The sequence below is a fragment of the Thermobia domestica genome, chromosome 18, assembly GCF_964235325.1.
Source record: "Thermobia domestica chromosome 18, izTheDome1.hap1.1, whole genome shotgun sequence".
Classification (NCBI taxonomy): domain Eukaryota; kingdom Metazoa; phylum Arthropoda; class Insecta; order Zygentoma; family Lepismatidae; genus Thermobia; species Thermobia domestica.
The window spans coordinates 10,517,265-10,539,833 of record NC_137471.1 but is presented as its reverse complement, the minus strand read 5'-3'; the positions used below and the strand labels follow the sequence as shown (position 1 = coordinate 10,539,833).

Here is a 22,569-nt window from a genome sequence, read left to right as displayed (position 1 = left end):
TTACGACTATCTTTTTGATAAGTCGTTGTACAATTTGAGTGAGATTTTCCTGCGTTTTCCTCACTCACATCAGGTACCCAACATACAGATCTCAGGTCGCTTCCTTCCTTCCTTTTCGTCAGATAGTGTGATCGCCAAGTGACGTCATCCTTCATACGTGACGGGCTAACATGGCCATAGATGCCGAAAGCCCAGAAAGGTAATTTCTAATCCTAATCCTAGTAACGGCTTAACATGGCCATAGACGCCGAAAGCCCAGAAATCTAATTCCTAATCCTAATCCTAGTAACGGCCTAATATGGCCATAGACGCCGAAAGCCCAGAAATCTAATTTCTAATCCTAATCCTAGTGACGGTCTAACACGGCCATAGACGCCGAAAGCCCAGAAATGTAATTTCTAATCCTAATCCTAGTAACGGCCTAACATGGCCATAGACGCCGAAAGCCCAGAAATCTAATTCCTAATCCCAATCCTAGTAACGGCTTAATATGGCCATAGACGCCGAAAGTCCAGAAATCTAATTCCTAATCCTAATCCTAGTGACGGGCTAACATGGCCATAGATGCCGAAAGCCCAGAATTCTAATTCCTAATCCTAATTCTAGTGACGGCCTAACATGGCCATAGATGCCGAAAGCCCAGAAATCTAATTCCTAATCCTAATCATTTCATTTGTTAAAGAAAATGATTTGTAGTTCGATGAGCGACATAATAGTTGAACCTTTCTGAAACTGAAACCGTAGATTACCTCGAAAACAATCGGAAAACTATATTTCCACAAACGAATTAAATTTAGATTACCATAGCGGAGGAAAATTTGTGATCACTTGAATACGATCGGAAATTTAGATTGATACTATAACTGAAAGAAGTTTACCAAGCCTTGGTAACAATCGGAAAAAAGATTGGCAAAAGTAAATTAAGTTTTAAAGTACATGATATAGCATCGGAAATTTATCACAATTGAATTAAATTCAGAAATACTTGGAACAGCATCAGAAATTTAGATTACTACAACTGAAGGGAGTTCAAAATATCATATCAATTATGACATCAATGCTCATTAGTAACGTAGTACTTAATTAATAAGAATGCGTCGACAACGCTATTATTTTAGATAATATATTAACATTTTTCAAAATATTTTTTTTCAGTAATAATAAATAATAATTTTTAAAGTAATAAATAAAGTCCAAACTTTTGTTTAAATTAATTACCATTAGTGTGACTGTTAAATATCCAACTTAAAATCACATAATTCTCTTTCAGACTATTGAAAACTAACTTCCATATGTTGACTCTTGTCGGTTTAAAAGAAAATTCCCCAACTTAATGAAAGTGGCTAATTTCTACATAATAATGAAAGCGTCCTTTCGTATCCTGATTTTACAGTTGTCGGGGCAACGGAATGTAAAAAATCGAGACATTTCCGGAATAAAACAGAACGTCTTGTCGCCCATCCTTAAAATCGCAATATGTTTTAATAACGTAAAGGAATAAACAGCTTCTCTCGAAAGGTGCTAAAAAGCCAACAATTGAAGCTACACACACCCAATACTATAAAGCATGCCCACCTGTCGTTGAGCATGTCCCTACCTGCATGTCACCCTCGTTAGCGATGCTGGAGGCATGATCTTCAGTGGTAACAGTAGTAGTCAGAGCAGGATGATGATCGTACACGAGATGAGCCTCCTCGTTCACCATGGCTGCAGGTTCACTCTTTCTTGCCAGGTGGCCACATCCACAAACACAGTTAGCCCGGGAGAAAATCAGGAAATATTGAGGCAACAAGAACCAAAGATCAGAACACGTGACTCAAGACCACACAATTTTCCAATCCAACCTGATCCCAAGTAAGTTTTAAGTGAAAGCGAGAACAACTTTTAATCGAACTGAATAGATGATGCTACAGGAGAGCCGGTTAAAAAGTCTCTATTGGCGAGACCAATTGAGAATCATGTTTCAAAGAAAGGGAAATTTAAAAATTAAAAAAAAAAAATCACACAACGAATAGTAGATTAAGAAAAAAAATCATTTGAGTGTAACTGTAACTATGCATATCAATTTATTTTTAAAAAAAGTATTACAGAAAAAAGTAAATAATATATATTTTTTTAAAAATAAAAAAGCACACGCACCCAATTTTTCACCATCATGAATTTTAAGTAGATATATCTATCTCTTGGTCGGTTCGTAGCATTCGTTTTAATAATCTTACAAGACTGGAAAGGATTACGTAAAATATTATCTAACCGTTAATCAATGTTTAGTAACGAGGTTAGTAATAATTTAATATGACATATTTCCTTTTTATTTTTTTTTTTTTCCAAAGTAGAGCTTGTCTGTTTCAAATAGTGCCTCACGCAAATAACGGACATTAAATAACAAAAATATCTAGACTTTTATATAGTAAAAATAAAATCCTTATTGCTCTTAATGTCAAGTTTTATTAAGCACAAAGCGAAAGTCCTGAAATTCCTTCAGTTATGGTTAATGTAAATTTCTGATTGTGTGCCAGGTATTATACATTTTCTTCAGTTACAGTAATCTAAACTTCCAATGAAATTCAAGGTTTACTAAACCGGACTATAGATAATCTTAATTTCCAACGGTATTCTATACTTTTTTCGATAACGATAATCTAAAAATTGCGATGATTTCAGGACTTCAAAACTTTCTTGATTTAAGGTGATCCAAATTTCCGATGCTATTCTAGTTATTCTAAACTTACTTCAGTTACAGCAATCTAAATTTCTGATGATATTCTAAATTATGAAACCTCCTTTCTTAGGTTATGACAATCTCAATTACCAGTGTATTTTACACTCCTTCAATAATGATAATCTAAATAAATTCCTGATGGTATTCCAGTAAACCAGAACTTCTTTTAGTTAATCTAAATTTCTTACGATGTCCTAGGTCCTGACGAAACATCTTGTTATTTCAGTTTAGGTTATCTGAATTTCTAATGATATTCTACACTTCCTTCACTTATGGTAATCTAAATAAATTTCCAGATGGTATTGCAGTAATCCAAAACTTCTTTTAGTTAAGATAATATATATTTCCGACGATATTCTAGGTCAAAATACTCTTCCTTCAGTTCTGGTAATTTAAATATTTGATGATATTCTAGGTTATAATATCTTCTTTCAGTTTAGGTAATCTGAATTTCGAATAGGATTCTACACTTCCTTCAATTATGGTAATCTAAATAAATTTCCGATGATACTACAGGAATTCAAAACATAGGGCATACCACAATTACGGTAATCTAAATTTCCGATGGTATTCTAGGCATCATAAACTTCCTTCCGTCATTGTAACCTAAATTTTCAATTAGTATTCACGATTTTATTGCATGTAAATGAACATATTTTGCAGTCAACTGGACGTTACTTTGAGTCGATTAGGTGAATCGATTAACATTTATTTCGTCATTCAATTTTGTACTCTGATAGTGACCATTGAATACCTAAGATTGGGCTGACTTTCTTTCTTTAGAAAAAAAAATCCAGGTTTCAATAATTTATTATTATTATTATTATTATTATCAATACTATTTTCGAGCTCAAAAAAGTCTCTCAAATTTGAGGAATATATATATATATATAGTAAAATTTTGTCCTCCAGATATTTTTCTGAAAAAAAAAGTAACCAATGACTTTGTGAGGAAGGACACAGAAATGTCTCGAAATTTCATCTTGAAAACATTAAGATTTTTCTATTGTTTTTGTGCGAGGAAAAGCTACTTCGATATCTCAGATCTCAACATCAATCTTGAGAAAAATCGATTAGGGGAAACCTTTATATACATTAAAGGCAGCTGATAAACATACTTATCTAAATTTTGAATCTCAAATGGTTTACAAATAATTATGTGGGTTACTGTCAGGAGTATATATATCATCGTTAGAAGAGAAATTCCGTATCTGGAGAATATGTTCTCTACTTATAGGAAGTACGATTGTTAACATCAACAACATAGCTGGTATTTTTAACCTGTCGGAATCAATATTTACAGAATATGTTACAGAGATAGTATGTAATGTATGCTTTTATTTTTTAAGGAATATGGTTTTCTGTTCTTCGAAACTATTGGGCATACAGCCTATTTTACCTGTTGTGCTAAATAAATAAATTTTCATGTTTAAGCTTTATGAGATATTACTTGCCTTGAACCCCAAGTTCAAAGCTATTGTTCAAATTCTTAAAACTGACAATTACGCAGATAACATGTATATATTTCTTCTTTGCAATCACCATTCCATTCTAACATCAATAATCTTAAAAAAAAAAAAAAAAAAAAAAAAAAAAAAAAAGCTTTCAAAAAAGCAATACACATACTCATCATAAACTGACATGTGTAGACCTAGTTATGTCTAAACGCCATGTTTATGAGTAAATCTGATGCAATTGATGTAAATTCCGTCATCTATAACGATTCTTTTGTACTATATATATATATATATATATACGATTCCAGCATTTCAGATGATAACAGGAAAATTAATGTTTTTATGTATTCTGACAGCACTTGTAAGGCATTTCTTTCTTTTTTTTATGATGAAAAATTGTTTAATGGAAAAAAAAGATCATGAATCCCCCTTGGCATCAACTCATCTTCAATTCAAACGTCTTTTGTTTTTCCTATAACCTTTTAAGGAATTAAAAAAAACACGCATATGTTTGCTCTACTAAAATCCGTTGCTTTCCTATGTTACTAACTATGTAATAATACTTAACATAGCTTACATTATTAGTGGATTAATTTAAATTTTCTGCTTGTGATGTTTCGTTCACATTGTAAATTACATTGTACAGTAATATCTTATGATGAATTTCATTTTTAGTTGCGATAAAATATTCTGAAGTGTAAACAGGTTTATATAACACAAAAGCCAGTAACGGACGCAGAAGTTTGGTAATGTGGATGCATGTTGGAGGCGGATTAGACAGAGTAAACTAAATGCAGACCCGCAACTAGCCACAGAGGTTTGAGGGAACCATGAGTATGTTAGGGGGGCCAAGTTATTAAACATTCTCTTACCAATAGCTAAACTGTGTTTTTTATATTAATAATAGCATTTTGTGTTAAGATCTGGAGAGGCCACGAAAAGTTTTAGGGGGCCAGCCCCCCTAGTCTCTCTCTGGTTGCGGGCCTACTAATATGTATGTAATAAATACATTTATGCACATATTTACCATAAAAAAACTATATACATGGATACATGTATCTGAACTATGGACGTATTCAAGAGAATATCTGAGAAAATCTAACTGTGTAAGACTACACGATTCACAATGTAAACTACGTAAGTAAAACAAGGACAAGAGATGCTATAACGACACTTTTCTGTTGAATTGAACCATGGCAGGGGCGGATCCAGGACGGACTTGCTACTTAGAGCTACTTTTAAGAGCTCCAAACTCTGGGATGGGTTTTATTTATATACAAAATAAGGAAAGTTTCCTCTTCTGGGGGGGGGGGGAGCGATCTCTCCCCCTTGATCCGCTCTTGGACTATGGTCCTAAATTCTTCAATCATATTTTCAAAATTTGTTCATAGAAATTGACTTTTCAACACGCACGATGGAACAACTGGAGAACTCGGCATAATGTGGCTGAGTTTGTGAAAATGCCGGGTTACTGGGAATGGGGTTAAAAATAGAATAAGTACGAGTGTTTCCTCAGAAAATACAGTACTGTACTTGTATGTATTGGTAGCTTGAGAATACAACAGGAAATAAACTACCCAATTACTCTTAAACAAAGGAAAAGTACGTACTTTATGAAGGCATACAGCGTTTACTATACACTAAAATGAAAATTAATGAATACACACTGTATAGTGATTTACCTGATAAGACAGACCTCAGTAAAATACTTTATGATGGTATAAAGCTGTCTATAATGAATATTAAGAGTCTTCATCCCGGCGAAATTAAAATACCGCTAATTTTACAGTAATTATGTGATACGTTCAAATAGATAAAAGATAATTGAAATATGGAACAAGAGCGCCCTAGATAATATTATTTTGCATGAAGTACCCTTACCACAAGTCACCTAGTAGCTTTACGTTTTCAGCTGTTTAGAAACGCGAAAATAAATGCCGATTTTCAAAATGGCTCGAAATCGAAAGTAGATAAGTGAGTCGTGATAACGGTTTATCATGTAAAATAATATTGTCTAGGGCGCTCTTGTTCCACATTTCGATTATTTTTTACCTATTTGAAGATATCACATAATTACTGTAAAATTAGCGGTATTTTAATTTCGCCGGGATGAAGACTCTTAACTAGCGGACTTTGCAAAAACTGGCTACATTTTTTTTTAAAATGTGTAATGTCCTTGAATGGGTCTGCGAGCAGGTTTTTTTTTTCTCTCTCTCATTGTCAGGGCAAGTTATCCGGACTGCCGGGTTATCGCGCGCCAAGTTTTCGGAACTACACTATATTCAAATCTGAATTAATTGTTATAGAAGAAGTGAGGACCGGAATTAATGTACGTGCAGCTGCACCCATTGTGCAGCCGCCTATGACAAAGGCATAACACTATCTTTGCCATCCATCAATTATAATATTATATATATACACATAGTCACACCATAAATTTAAAACTATGTTTAACTTCTTACTTGTGTTAAACATATCAGATAAACAACCGAATACCAAATCAGTGATTGGGCTACCTTCTTCGTTATAACAATTACTTTGGTTTAAAGGGACAAGTTTTGCTGATAGATGGCACTACAGTCTTCGTATCTCTCCCATATATTTTCTACCTTTCACGAAAATTCACGATTTCTCTTACAAATTTCAACCTAGAGATTTCAATTTTTTAGAAAAGGAACTTCATAATCTATAGAAGGCAATTATCTGTGCCGATTTTTTAAATTTAGAATTTTGTTCATTGTTGAAATTGCTTGATTGTTGAAATGATTATCTAAATATTTAACAATGGAACTGTTTCAACAATGAAGAAAATTCTAAATAAAAAATCGGCACGGATTGTTCTCCCTTTGATAGGTTATGAAGTTCCTTCTCGAAAAATTTGAACTCTCTAGGTTGAAATTTGTAAAAGAAATTGTACATTTTCGTGGAAGGTAAAAAATACATGGGAGAGATACGAAGATTGTAGTGACATCTATCGGCAAAACGTGTCCCTTTACACTAACCTTAAGCATTTACGGCCCTATCACTATTACAACTAATAGTAGCACAGCGCACGAAGGGCTTTAAGCTCCAAGTCCATATCATTTCAGGTGTTCGAATGCATATTTTAATATCACAAAAGTTTATTTTTGCTTAATATGTTGCTCAAGGAGCATGGGTGCCCGAAGGGGGCAGGGTGGGACCCAGGCCCCCAGGCTCACGAAAATGTATATATAATATAGCAAACCACGTATATTAAATAGCAGACGTAATACAGCAACCATGAAGATGCCCCCTTAGAAAATTTTCTTCGGGCGCCCCTGTCACGGAGGGGAAGTTTTAAACCTGGAATCCCTACCCCACCGAGATATGCTACTATCTTTTATTCTTCCAACACAACTCCAAATATTCACTTGCAAAAATGTGCTCTGGATACATGTTTTTAACGAAATATTTCTATGTAATAGGCATTCAACTATTATACTGCAATATTCATACAATAGCATATGTTTGGTTCACATGCGTATAATCTCATAAATAAATAAATAAATAAATTAGGAAAGGTTTCATTTTACAAAATAGACAAACTGTCCACTAGCTTATCTAGCTTATCTACAATAATATTCTCTTCTTCCATATTATTACATTATCAACAGATATTATAAGCATATATAATATATATACGCGTCATGTCCTCAAAGTGACTTTTCTCACACAGCAATATTAAAATAGCCAATATCATATGTATATACACATACTCACATACATAAAATGAAATTAGCAGTTTTATTTCTCCCTTTCTACCAACAAGAAAGAAAATGTCTAGTATTATTTTTTAAGCTTATTTTGACTGTCAAATAAAATAAAGCAGAGATGTATTATTATTTTTTTTTGTTTGGAAAATTACACCATTAATTGGCAAAGAGGAAATACGTAATTGGATTAATGCAATAATCCATTCAACGAGTATATATATATATATCTCTATTTCAATATTTTAAAATAATTGCGTGAGGCAGAAACTAGACGGATATACATATATTTCTATCTTTCAACGTTGCATGATCACCGTTAATTTCAATTAGGCATTTTCTTGTGTGTTTGATACTCTCATTTTCTCTTCTACTTACGTGTGTGGTATTCGGCTACACGAAGCGTAAAGTTAATTAAAAAATAAACGCTTCCATGTAATTTATGCAGTAGTATCAGTTTTAATCTCATTTGCTGGGTGGTTACGATCTACCCACATTTTTTTTTTTTTTTTTTTTTTGTGACAACATATCCTCACCTTATGAGTTAGTCTCATTGTGATCATGTAAGCATCCATATTTACTATTTTACAATCTACAGGGTGTCTGAAGTTCCTGTACCCCAAAGTTTGAGTTTCACCGAGAGTAATGTTCGTAATTTTACTTGTGATATTGGTAACACCCATTTCATGATTAGAGACAACACAGTCTGGTATCCCTGCGTTCAAGGTCACGTAGAGTATTTCAGATGTGAAGCCATGGCTGATGTGAGTTAGTGATATTGTGTGGGTGCACGAGCGACCACACATAGGAACCAATAATGACAGGTAATGGTTCCGTTTACAAATTGCGCTTTGGCAAGGAATCCACCTCGTAAAACAATCCTGGTTAATTCGCAGAAAATTCTGTTTGCTTCAGGATGTGTCAAAGATAGACCGCGTACTGGACGGAAAAATTAGGGATGGCCACAAAGTTCCGGTTCCGCGAGGAACCGGTTCTCGGAGATCCGGTTCCAGACCTGGATCCGAAGAACCGGTTCTAGACATGGATACGAAAAACCGGTTCCGGAACCGGATCCGTTCAGACCCGAAAACCGGTTCCACCAGGAACCGGTTCTGGCCATCCCTAGTAAGAATGCGTGAGGAAACGTGCTGCCGTTTAACACAAAGAAACTATTTGCTGAGCAAAACAATACATTCATATTTAAAAACTACATACGTGTGACAATTTCGCCAACTAACACTTTGGCTTCATCAGGCACTATCTGATGAATAGTGAAAATGGATAGTATCTGATGAAGCCAAAGTGTTAGTTGGCGAAACTGTCACACGCATGTAGTTTCTTAATGTGAAAATATTGTTTTGTCCAGCAAATAGTTTGTGTTTAATTATACACAAGGCAAAGCTTCTACTTATGGAAAATATTACAGATGCTGCCGTTGCTCAGTCGGTAGTGCTTGAAAGCATGGAAGACAGACAGTCCTCTTCGTGTTCATGAAAGGTCGCGGAAACCTACAGGTACGGAACTTCTCGGTTGTCCTGTACAAGTAAAAATGACAGTAAGACTATTCATGGCTTTGGATTAATTGTTTTAACAAAAGAGACACTGACCAAAGCTTAAAACTTTACTTTATTTTAAATTATAATTTGTAACTGTTTCGGATATCTAGCATATCCTTCTTCAGACACGATCGAAATTAATGAAAATACAGACATATATATAAATCTATATATATAAAAGAGAACGTACAAATTCCTTTGTCCGCTCATCACGCTAATACGGCTGAACCAATTTCTTTTATTTTTGGGGGGTTATTAGGATTTGGACCCTAGATGGTTTTTATCATATCACTTTAATTTTCAATTACCAGTGTCTTGAGATAATTGACCATTCAGGTGTCCACAAATCCTTTGTTAGTTCATCATAGGTAAAAATAAACGTATTTATATGCAACCCGCATGACCGTGTGACTCGGCGGGTTAACATAAATGACAGGCGTTATAATGGTTTTTATCATATCACTTGAAAGCGAAAAAGTAAAAATTATCTAACAAGTAAGGGACCATATGGTTGTCGCGCAAATCAGATGCAGACATACACCATCTGATTGAGCATGAAAAGATATGGAGAACACAGAAATTTAAGGTGCTAAGGGCCATAGGGAGCGGAGCAAGGAAAGAGGAAACATTGAATGTCGGCAAAATTGTAGAAAGTCTGGAATGACGGGAAAAGTTAATTTCTTGCAAACAGGGAAAGAAAGTCAACCAAAAGAAAGAAACTAATCATAACAAGGGCATCAAGGACGAAAAAAGATCATAATCAGGGTTGCCATCCGGACCGCAGTGTTGCCAGCGCTGCATAAGATTGATATGGAAAGTATAGCACAGTATAGCAATTCATGCACAAGGAAAAATATTAGTAAGTTTACAAGGAAAGTTTATTGCGTTCGGGGGTGACCGCAGCGAAGCAGGGCGGGTTAACATAAATGACAGGCGATATAATGTTAACATTTACTGCAATCTTCTATGGTTTTTATCATATCACTTGAAAGCGAAAAAGTAAAAATTATCTAAGTAACAAAGTTTATTGCGTTCCGGGGTGACCGCAGCGAAGCGGGGTGAACGCTGCTAGTGTTGTTATAACAGAGTTTAAATTCTTTAACCGTCATATATATATTCATTGTTATAAAATTTTTAAATTCTTTTAACAGTCATATATAGAGTCATTGTTGTACTTTTTTATTTTTATTTATTTATTTATTTTTCTTATTTACCGAGGCCTTCAGCCCATCCTGTAAGTCTTCGTGTTCACTTTCCAATTAATCACTTCCTTTATTTTTGGTTCTTATAAGGGCCCTTTATTTTTATTTATTTATTTATTTATTTATTTATTTTTCTTCTCTATGTTATTCAAACTTCCTTGCCATGATAAAAATGACGTGTATATTCATGCCCGACAAAATTAAGACGTTCTTTCTGTCATTAAAATGAAAAGTACAGAACCCATAACCATGGGCGGCGATTAGGGGGGGCAAAGGGGGGCAGTTGCCCCCCCACTTTTTTAAGTAACCAATTAATGTATATAGTTTCATTTGGAAATATAACGATTTTGTATGTGTTACTGATTAATAGGAAAAAATGCTGCCATATAATATTTGCTGTTGCGTGAATACGTATTGGTTGTCTTCCCGTGGAGTAAAGAAAGCTACAGTAATTGCGTTTTAATCGCCACAGAAAATAACCCCAAAAAATAACCTATTGGAGCACAATTTCAGCATACTTTCATTTCTTCTTACAAGGGCTCGATATGTTAGTGAGCCGCTTTAAAGCTAATCGAAAGAACATTATGCAAAAAAGTAGGGCCTATTTCACAAGTTATTCTTTAATTGCACAAAATTTGACAGTTCCTAAAATGTCTTTTCTTCTTTCTAAAGTAAGGAATATCGATTAAAAAGAGCGTGATAAGAAACAACTTCTACCTTTTCCATTGTTTTGTAGTGTAATATACGAGTGAAGTGTTGTGTTTAAGGATGTACGAGTGTATATACAATAAAATTTAGTAAATTGAACATAATTCTAGGTTTTAAGTTTATTTTGTATAACTGAAGTGTGGATTGTAAGTATTGTTGTGTTTTGATGTGTTCCAAGAAAGTGAAATCTGCACCTAATGGCAACGAACATATTTCAAGAAGTTGCAAAAGCAAATATTTCTTTAAATGTCGTAGCATATGCTTGTAGTATTTACTGTCTTTCATTTTCTAAGAGTAATAACATACATTTAATATCATGTTTGGAATTAAATATTAAGTTTTTCATTAATCCTCAGTTTCAATATAACTTTTGCAAAACAAGCATCATTATTCCTTACTATGATTAATATTATCCTTTCTATTTATTTGTTTTGCAAATTTATTAAATAATCTGATCACACAATTTTCCAGACAGAATTTTAAGATGTTCATGAGCAAGGAATCAAATCTCTTCTTACACTTTCGTTGTTTAAGAGTACAAAGGGCTAGTATCTACTTGCGTTGTTCTTCTCAATTTACTTAATAAACTATTATATACGATATACGGTATTTTAACTGAAAATATAGTATCCTATTAGTTATACAACCTTTCGTCAAACAAAATGTTAGAAACAACCAGGAAAACTAACATTTATATAAAATATTCAGATCATGTCTTGCCCCCTCACTTTTAACGTCCAACCGCCGCCACTGCCCATAACTAAACTTTCTCGCTTCCATTTCTTAAATGAAGTCATACTGCAGTTATTACTAAACAATTTATTTCTGAAATATGAACAGAATTACGTGTCGTTTTTGAGAAAATCTCCTCCTCCTCCTCCTCCCCCCAAAAAAAGTTAATACCCCGGTGTGGATCTTTTCAATAGAAATGAAGGCGCACGTGCTAACCACCAGATCACCACTGAGGGCACTAATGAGCCACTGCAGCCCCTGGCTGTCAGATAGAACAAGAAATGTCAAATCTGTGAAACTTTATCGTACTTACGACACCTCAAAGCAGTGAGAATTTCAGGCGATGACCCAGGGCAATAAAAAAAAAAAAAAAAAAAAGATTTTTCGTTCCACTCTAATGCTGTTGCACACTGTAAGGAAATAGGTCAACACAAAGCAACGCAAAATCGAGAATACTTATGACAGGATGCACTCATGCGGGGTCCACCGGGCCCCGACCCTCCCCCCCCCTAAACTTCCTAACTCAACTAGGCTATATTTATAGACTTTGCAAATGAATCTATACTTTTATAACAGGGAAATGATTGATGTAGAATGAAAATTTAATCTTACACTTGACCCGTACTCTTTCTTTTATAAAAATAGTTTATCATTTTTTTTTCTGAAAATATAAGTGGAAGTATTTTACAATTACTTATCGGGTACAGAATACTACACAGACGTAGTGGTTTGTAGTTTCGCCCCCCGCCCCCCGACCCCCATTTTCCCAAGGCTTGGACTCCCTCCCAACAAAAATTTCTGGAGGAACGCCTGACTTATGAAACTGATATAACCGAAATCTCTGTATCGGAGTGAAAGAAGCATACCATTTTTGGACTTATTCTCAAAGACAGAAAGTGCGTTCTATATACCAGCAAGTAGATTTCCACATTTTTGAATACCGTGTGTTTAATCGTGTAGAAATGTACGTAACAACAGCAATTCTGACTCCTTTTTTATGTATAACTATAATATACCCGATTGTGTTATATTTACATAATACTAATCTGTCAAAGAAATAAAGAAAAAAATCAGACATTTTTTCCTTCGAAACAAAGAAGAAGGGGGGCGGTGAATAGACAAGATTAATCGCCAAACTAGCTGTGCAGAAGTTCAATAAGCATCTCTTTCAAATACTGTCCACTATTACTCTTTATCTGATTTATTTGTGCGACCAGTTATTCCATTACATTGAATATTTCACCATAACTTTTGTTTAATTCTGTGCGTTATCTCAAATGACATTTCCCTAAAATTTACAACCATTATATCTCCGTAGCTTTTTTTATTCTACTAGTTAAAAAAAAAAACGCCTCCCTCTTTTTATATTTTTTTTTCTCTGCTCAAATGTTTCATTACGGAACTTTATTACCACGTCCAAGTGATTTATTCTAGTTTTCGACCAATTTAATTTGACTCTGCGTCAGCCATTTTCCATCTCGAACCATCGTTCTTCTGCGAGCCTTCCTCCTCCCCACTTGCTCCTCTGCGCCTTACACCCTCCCCCTCCCTCCCCGTACTCGAAACGAGTTCTTCTTATTCCGAAAAGAGGGAGAATAAAGCACGTCTTTTGTTGTCTTCAAACTAAGCGAATTGGCCTATACAATAGAAGAGTTACGCATTATTACATCCAATTCACAAAAGTAGGGGTGTCTTCGATAGCTAGCTTATGCTGAGAAACAAGAAAGTAATAATGTCTTTTGTGTGTTTTTAAAATTTTTGTGATTTCAGTAAGAAGTTGACTAAATTTCGAACTCACCCTTCAAAATCAATATAATTAAAACTGTAAAATAGAGGCATCGTTTTTCTTAGCCCATTGCTTTATGCGAGGAAACCTGAAATTGTTAATTTCTGGATGTCATCCTTATTTTAAAGACGCCATACATATATGCAGAATTTTCTCAAATGGAGACTACATACCAGGCCCGTAGCCAGCTCGAAAGTGTAGGGGGGCAGTGAAAATTAGGGAGGACCGATTTAAAAATATTGTAGTTCATTCCATATTATAGTTCATTTGCAAGCCTATTGTGAAAATTTTAGAGGGAGCCAGTAAAAATTTAGGCTCCCCCCTAGACCCCCCTGGATACGGGCCTGCTACATACTTGTCCACTCTAAACTAGTTCAAGTGCCGTAAGTTCCATTTTATCCTGCGCAAGTTTGGACCTCAAGGGAAGGTCTATGTATGGCTGGGGACGACTGCGGGAATTTTTTCCAAGGGGAAGGGAGAGGATAAAAGATCAACATATAAACGCAGTCCCAAATATACGCAACTTTATGTACGCGTGTGCACAATACTTCATGAAAATAATTAAAGATATACCACATTGACTTGACACTTAGTCTTCCGTTAAAAGTGCTGCTATCGGCTGAAGGAATTCCACTCCTTTTCGTTATCCGCTATCTCGCTTAGCAACAGCTGAACCCTCATTGGCTAAACGCGTGGGCGTGTGAAGGTGTGAGTTTTAGTTCGCATTTTTGCCACTGCTCAAGACATTTTGGCAGCACTATATAAATATGAGGGTAGTGCTAAAAGTATTTTACAAGTTATATTCAACAATAATTATATTTTATGTTGGACATGAGCCAATGCATATTTAGTGCTACAGTCAACACTTCATTTTTCAAGGAGCTCCTTCGTGGCTAAGCGGTTAGCGTACACATCTTTGGCGTGGGAGACCCGGGTTCGATTCCCGGCAAGAGTTCATGTGGTTTGGATTCTACGTTAATCAGTAGGTCCACGTTTCATATGGCCTCGCTGCTGAACGGGACGTTAGACTCAAACTCAACATCATTTTTCAATATAGTCGCCAACAGAAAGGTATGCAGTGGGTGGGTCTGTGCGCCCGAAATCCCGACTTTTCTGTAAATTCAGTCTAATTTTACGGGTCATTTTACAATTTTTTAAAAAATATGAATTTGGACTCTCCGAGAATAAATTCCTCGAATAATACATTCCTGGTCGCCAAGATGATTGAGGCCTTTGTCTAACCGTGAGACGAGAAAGAGCTGAGGCTGTTTCATCTCGAAAAAGTGCCATGAAAAGTGAATCTTGTCTCGTAAAGTGTGTTTCTATTGCAAGAGCTCTGTCTCGTCACGAAAATTCTTTCTTGTGGGAAATCTTTACAGAGCATCGACTTCAGTTTCTTCAACGAAATAACATTAATTCCATTTTCTTGTCAACGAAGTAACGTATAAATTTTCCAAAATTCACTATTTCTATTTACCCACCTAATATAATGAATATAACACGCCATTATTATTCAACTTTGTCCTGGAGTACCCTATAAGGAAAATCAAAGATAGAAACCAGGGTATTCACCAGGTTATGATGTAAACTGTACAGGGAATGATAGGAGAACAATAGAAAGAAATGCAGAAGTCTTATTAAACGCTTACAAGGACATGGATTTAGAAGTAAGTGTAGAGTAAACTAAATAACATGGAAGTTCGTCCGGATCGTAATATGGCAAATTACGGTTGCGTTAAAATATCACATAATATTTTTGATATAGTGGATACTTTTAAATATGTAGGATCAATATTAACAGACGAAAATCATATTTACGAAGAAATTAAATGTCGACTAAAAGCACAGAATTCGTGTTATTATTCAGTTCAAAATCTCTTGTCGTCGCGAAATTTGTGGAGGAATTTGAAACTTAAAATACATAATACGATAATCATGCTTGTTGTTCTGTATGATTGCGAAATATAGTCGTTTACTCTGAGGGAAGAGCATAGACTGAAAAGTATTTGAGAACAAGATCTCGAGACGAACATTAGCATCCAAGAGAAACCGGAATGGAGAAGAGCGGAAACTTCATAACGAGGAACTGCACAATTTATACTCTTTAGCCAAGGGCGCCGATCCTGGGGGGGGGGGGCGAGGAGGTCCGGGCCCCTCAAAGCTCATGTTGGTCCCGTATTATATTTATGAATATACAATATTTGGCATAATTTTGAGTTCAATTTGTCTTAAAATCTTAATTTATATACCTTCTGCATCTGAATGCCCCCAAATTTACAGAGAAATTGTCGCTTTGCGTTTAACAAATTGTTAGGGTCATCAAATCTAGGAAGCTCAGGTGGGCAGGTCATATAGCCACAATGGAAGAAAGTAGAAACGCTTTCAAAGTTTTAACTGGAAGACCATTCGGAAAACGACCATTAGGAAGACCTAGGCGCAGATGGAAGGACAATATTAAGATGGATCTCGCAGAGTAGAAATTAGAGCCAGCTGTCTAAGGATAGAAGTCAATGGAGAACTTTCGTAAACGCGGTATTGAATCTCCGGGTTCCGTGAGCCATAGAGTTAGTTAGTTAGTTTAAAATAATGAAACCTGTAGAAAAACAATACAACCTATAGTCTATTTATAGTTTTTTTTTTCTTCATAAGGCTACATACAACATAAAATGAAAAACTTCTTCGAGTAAGATGATATAAATCATGAATACATCTAACACATATTGCTTTAATATCATAATTAAATATACTGTGTGTTATAGAAAACGCATGGAGGTGAAAGGACCGGAAAAAGTTTCAAAAGCCCTTTCTCTTTTTCCCTGGACAAGTTATACAAGAACATAATGAATTAGGAAGTTGTTGGGACTTGATCTGACGCTTTCAAGATCAGAAGTATGATTGAGATGCTTGTTATCTGACAGCAAAATTTCAGGGAATGTGTATACCAGTTGATCATTGCGCTCTAATATATGTTGGTGGGCCAAACGTTTGAAATCCAATCTCATACTCAACAGGGAGCAGAAGTGGACACACAACTAGCACAAGCTTCGATTTTACAAGGATCTTGAACACTCTTCATTGCATATCTTGGGTCTATGACTGTTTTTCTTCTTAATATCGTATAATAGTTCTGTAAACCAGTGGTTCTCAACCTTTTCGAGCTTAGTGCCCCCTTAGGCGAATGAGATAGTTCTGAGCGCCCCGTCATCTTAATCAATCCATGCACAAGGATGAACCTAAAACTTGTGTAGTCTTAATAATAATAATAATAATAATAATAATAATAATAATAATAATAATAATAATAATAATAATAATAATAATAATAATAATAATAATAATAATAATAGGCTTCAATTCTTAAAATCAGTTTTCACGGAAATTCTGTTTCTATAATTTGACTTACACTAATCGCCTTTTCCCTTACATCCCTTCCATCAAACGCTCCCTAAATACTCTATTGTCCCTTTTTATCCCAGCGCCCCCTCTGGAGACGAAAATGTCTCCTGGGGGAGCGTTAATGCTTACGTTGAGAATCACTGTGTTAACGACAATACAGTTAATCGATGGAAACTTCCTGGGCATATTAAAGTTGAAATTTATTATATTAATATTAAATCGATTATTATTTATTATTTATTGTTATTATATTAATATTATTATTATTTATTATTTTTATTATTATTATTTATTACATTAATACATATTAAATTTATTATATTAAATCGATTCTGTTGTGTTTTCCATTACTAATATAAAAAAATCCAATTCTTTTACAAGAAAAATTAACAATAGCCGCGTATATAAAGATAAGCGTAATACAGCTTTTGTATTATATAGTGGCGCACGCAAAGTGGGGTTTCGGGGTTTGACCCCTTGAACAAGATATTACGCAAAAATAGACAGTTACCATATTAAAATATGTATACAAACACCTAAAATTATATGGACTTAAGAGCCTGAATCTCATTCCCTTTGATGAACTTCTGTGTACGCCACTGCTGTTATGCATAATATTGCCTTTAGAAACTCTTATTATATTGTCGATTCACTGCGGTATGTCCAAAAGAAGGGATTTATTTCGTAACATAACAAGAAGCACTGATTACTTATTTTAGGAAGCGTCAGTATGTGCATCGAAGGCACTGGGGCGGCGCTATTTATAATCATATGAAAATGTCATGGAACGTGATTATATGGTAGCGGAGGAAAATGAAATGAAATCTTTAAGTTTTACGTCCCACGGTTATGCCGGTTAGGCTAAAGGAGACGGTGATGATGAGTAATGAATGAAATGGTGGAATGAAGAAAGTGGGAGGAAACGGGAGAACCCCGAGAAAACCCACGCACACGGTGTTTGTCCACCACAAAGTTCACTTGGCGGGGGCTGGGATCGAACCCGGGACCCCTGGTAGCGGAGGGTTCATATTGTGTTTAATTGCTTCTCCTTAGGGGAAGTTATGGTAATGACGTTTACACTAATTATGATAATAGACAACAATTTTTATAGAGGGAGTTTGACTACGGGCCTATGATATAAAGTACTCTCCAACTACCTCCATAAAAATTATGTGAGTACCTTAGGATTCAAAAACACGTATTTTTGGATAGAGCACATACTAGTTCCTAAGTGAAGTCTTGACCCGACTACAGTAGAGCCCATAGTTTTGAAGCTATGGACTTTTAGAATTCATTTTTTCATGTTTTCGGCAGCCTATAACACGTAAACGATGGGGTTTTCGCCCTATGTTTATAGGAACTTTTTTGTTTGTTTTACTCTCAGGAATCACTCCTCTGCTTTTGTACAACGAATTTAGCGCCATACTGTATATATATATGTATACTGAATTAATGTAGATAGGCCTACACAAACACCTAAATGAATCCCCCTCCTTCCTTGACGAAATTCTGCGTACACAATTGCCTGTAATTGAACCTGAAACCCTTTGTACTAGATGTAAGAACACTTACCACTGGACCCGCATCGTACACTATGCGACGAATAAGGGAATACGCGAAAACAGAACAACTGTAAAGAAAACGCAAGAATCTGATGTCTAATACAAATATACATGCTGTGGGTAGGCCCGTAGCCAGCCCGAAAATGTAGGGGGGCCGGTGAAAGTTAGGGGGGCCTGATCAAAAAAAATATTATAGTTCATCACCATATTATAGTTCACTTGCAAGCCTACTGTGAAAATTTTAGAGAGGGCCATAAAAATTTAGGGGGCCCGGCCCCCTAGACCCCCCTGGATATGGGCCTGGCTGTGGGGTCTATCAGATGTAAGTGTCTACCACTGAACAACTGAGAAAAAAACGAATCATAGTAAAGCTGAGAAAGAAGCAATGTTGTCTCCTAATTCCACCGGTAAAGAAAATCACAAAAATCATCACTTACTTTTCAGAACAACGAGTCGTAGTATAACAATAACAAAAAAGAAGCGACTTCTTCCTTCCGCAACTCATCAGGAAAAGAATCCGAAACAACCTGCCCTCTGTTGTAAGAAAAGAGAACTTCTTTGCAACACTTGGTTGCGCTTTGTAAACACGTGTTATTGCTTGGTCTTCTCGCTCGGCTTGAGCTGATGACAAGCTGTCCAAACCTCTAGAACCCATTGATTGGATATACATTGCAAATTCCCTTGCTTTTGTACTTTAGCATCTTTATCTGCATGACAGGAATTCCATCCACCACTGATCAGCTAGAAACATCACCGCTGAAACGGAATATCTATCGGTTTTGGTTTCTCCTGTCTTTGGATTATAAAGATGCTTGAGCCAAATAAATATATTTTCGATTGCCAAGACACTTGTTTCTTTCTGAAAGAAGAAATACCCGGTTTTTTGGTGGAAACAACTTTGCTTCTTTGTTCACTGACGTTCAGCGTCCAGTTTTAGCACCGACGCTGTATGAGACGTGAACCTACGATTCAGTGGTGGATTTTGGGGAGGGTCTCATATAGGTAAAAATTAAAATTTTACAGTTTCAGGTGGAAAAATGAAATGAAATTTTTGAGTTTTACGTCTAACGCTCACGCCGTATGGGCTAAAGGAGACGGTGATTATGAGAAATGAATGATATGGTGGAATGACGAATGTGGGAGGAAATTAGAGAACTCCAAAAAAAACCCACGCACATGATGTTGTTCACCACAATGCCCACAAGCTGGGATCGAATTAGGGACAACACGCAAAGGAGGAGAACGCGCTACTACTGAGTCACCACGGCCCCCAGTTTAAGGTGGAATAGCAACCTCTTCGTTTTCATGTATGATTTTTTTGTTTCGATATCGTCCATTAATTTGTAGTCTCCTTCCACCTTACTTTTTCCTGTAAGTGGAAGACCGTGGAGCATATGAATTTCTCGGTTGCGGAAAGTGACCTTTCAATAATGACAGAATGCCTATGATGATGAAAAATTGCACACCATTTTTTTTTCAATACTCTATATTTAACGAGTGCGTATTCGGGCTCTCGACTTAGGGCAGCGTTTCCCAACCGGTGTGCCGCGGCACACTGGTGTGCCGCGAATGGGCCGCTGATGTGCCGCGAGGAAATCGAAACAAATTATTAATTCTATAGGAATCAAATTGCAAGACATAGGGGAAAATGTATATTTGTATTTCACATTACTATGAACCTCTACTATAAATCTACAATTTTAAGTTTCATATTGTGTTACTTTTCTGTACATTTTTAATGTTGGAAAATGTATTTATCATTGTCATGCCCATTATTGCTTCTTTATTGTTGCAGACTATTTCGTAACTTGAAATTTTAACATATCATTCCAATAAATTCAACAAAGCAAATATGCATACAAATTACCTATATTTGTGTTTTAAAAGTATAGGAGATTTGTTTGTTTATTCGTTATTTAGTGATCTTCCCTTTTAGTTAAAGGTTAGATACAGTTTTCGAAAGAGAAAGTGTATTTATTTTTTAAAATCCCAGTCCTATATTTCATTGCAATTGTTTTCTATTTTAAAGTTAAAATGAAAAATAAGCATAATGATTTACCACGGGGGAAAATCAGTGATCGAGCTTTCTTCTCTGTAAGGAGATCAGTAACCACATAAAAATACCACGGTATATATATGGGTGTGCCGCGAGAATTCAAGTTATACCTATAGTGTGCCGCAAGTTGAAAAAGGTTGGGAAACGCTGACTTAGGGTGTAATCCGAAGGTTCTTCCACCGGGAATCAAACCCTGAACTCTGTGCACTAAAGGCACGCGTGTTAGCCACTAGACAAGCGGTAAGGGATGCTAATCCTTCTAACTACAAGAAACGTATAGTAACTCTTAACATATGATATTTATAATAAATCCTCAGCTTAACGTGAAACAAATACTAAAATGAGGAACTAAGCGATCTTGATATATAATGTAGGAAGTAATTTGACTCTCTGAACGTATACGGAATTAGAGAAATAATTTTCACTCTGCAATTGTTGCATCATTTTCCACTATTATTATTTTAAAGGAAATATCTAGTGCAAAAAGGAAGATTTTTTAAAAAAGAAAATAACTCAAATAAAAAAAAATAACTTAAAATGACGTGTGTGAGTTAGTTTGAGCTTTGAACTCCAACGACGTATTCTACATAAATGACGTGAAGAGCTTTTAGTAAGCACTGCCAATGGTACATGCTACACACATCAGGTTTCAAAGCCAAACTTTCAAAGCATTTTTTAAAAAAAATTCTTTTCTTCGCGTCCCGTTCCCTCTCCCCGCCCCACCATCAAAAAGCGCGTTTCATTTTGAAATGTTTTTGCCACTTCTCACCCACTTTTTCTCTATTCCCTCCCTTTGCGTTTCATACACACACCCCTTCTTCTATCATACATCTACGTAACAGCAAGTAACACATGGTTGAGTCTATGTTACTTCCCTCCCTCCCTCCAGCATTCTCTCTTGTGTCTAACAGCAGCGGCACATCAAAAGGATCATTTGAATCGCTTGTGTCAGTTAGCTCAATCGTCCAAGCCGATCATGGTAACCATTAGAAAAAGATGTGTGAAATACGTATTATATACAGTCTGTTCATGCCCTCCGAAAACCCTACTTCAAAAACACAAACATCCATAAGGATTTTTTTTTTCATATAACCCTTTTACGTAGAGATACTCAATAGGAACTCAGCTTCTGAGAAACTCGTCTCTCTTTCACTTCGCTTTCATTTCTATTCTCATGGATATCATAATTTTCCTCCCTTGAAAAACAAACCATTTTCTGACATTACCGTTCCCAACTCTCCCCACTTTCTCACATAATCATGTTATCAATGCTAATCAGTTTTACAAGCAAATAAACAACTGAATAAAATTTCAAGAAACTAAAATAACCACTCTGAATATATCCTCCCGCTACCCAACTTATTTTTATTTTTTTGGGTTGAGAAGCTATTTTGCAAATACCACTAAGAAATCATTCTTCTAATCTTAGACAGATCCTTCCCCTTTCATTAAGGACCAATCAGCCAGAAGATGATCGGTAATTTCCCCCTGATGATTAAGTTACACTCTCATCTTCTGTTTTGTTCACCGAGCAAATTAAGTAAGGGCACTTCTCTAGTGACTTCACGATTTCCGGGTCTTCCCCACTTTATTAACTTTACCAACATTTTTCTTATAAGTTTGTCTTCTTTGCTGTTTGTTAGTCCACAAAATAACTATAC

At 35.6% G+C, this 22,569-nt stretch overlaps 1 protein-coding gene across 6 annotated transcripts in view; it reads right to left on the bottom strand.

Annotated features, from left to right (window-relative positions):
* Positions 1 to 22,569, bottom strand: part of LOC145674975 (TOX high mobility group box family member 3-like) — a 515,956-nt gene that overhangs the window by 142,523 nt on the left and 350,864 nt on the right. The window contains exon 1 of one of the 6 annotated variants that reach the window (XM_081745296.1): positions 1,598 to 1,733. The exons of 4 other annotated variants lie outside the window; for them this stretch is intronic. In XM_081745296.1, coding sequence (XP_081601422.1) covers positions 1,598 to 1,705 — 108 coding nt within the window. In that variant the 5' untranslated portion in view covers positions 1,706 to 1,733. Of the gene's footprint in view, positions 1 to 1,597; positions 1,734 to 22,569 lie in introns of those variants that run through there. One more of the 6 variants, XM_081745293.1, reaches the window with a different exon arrangement.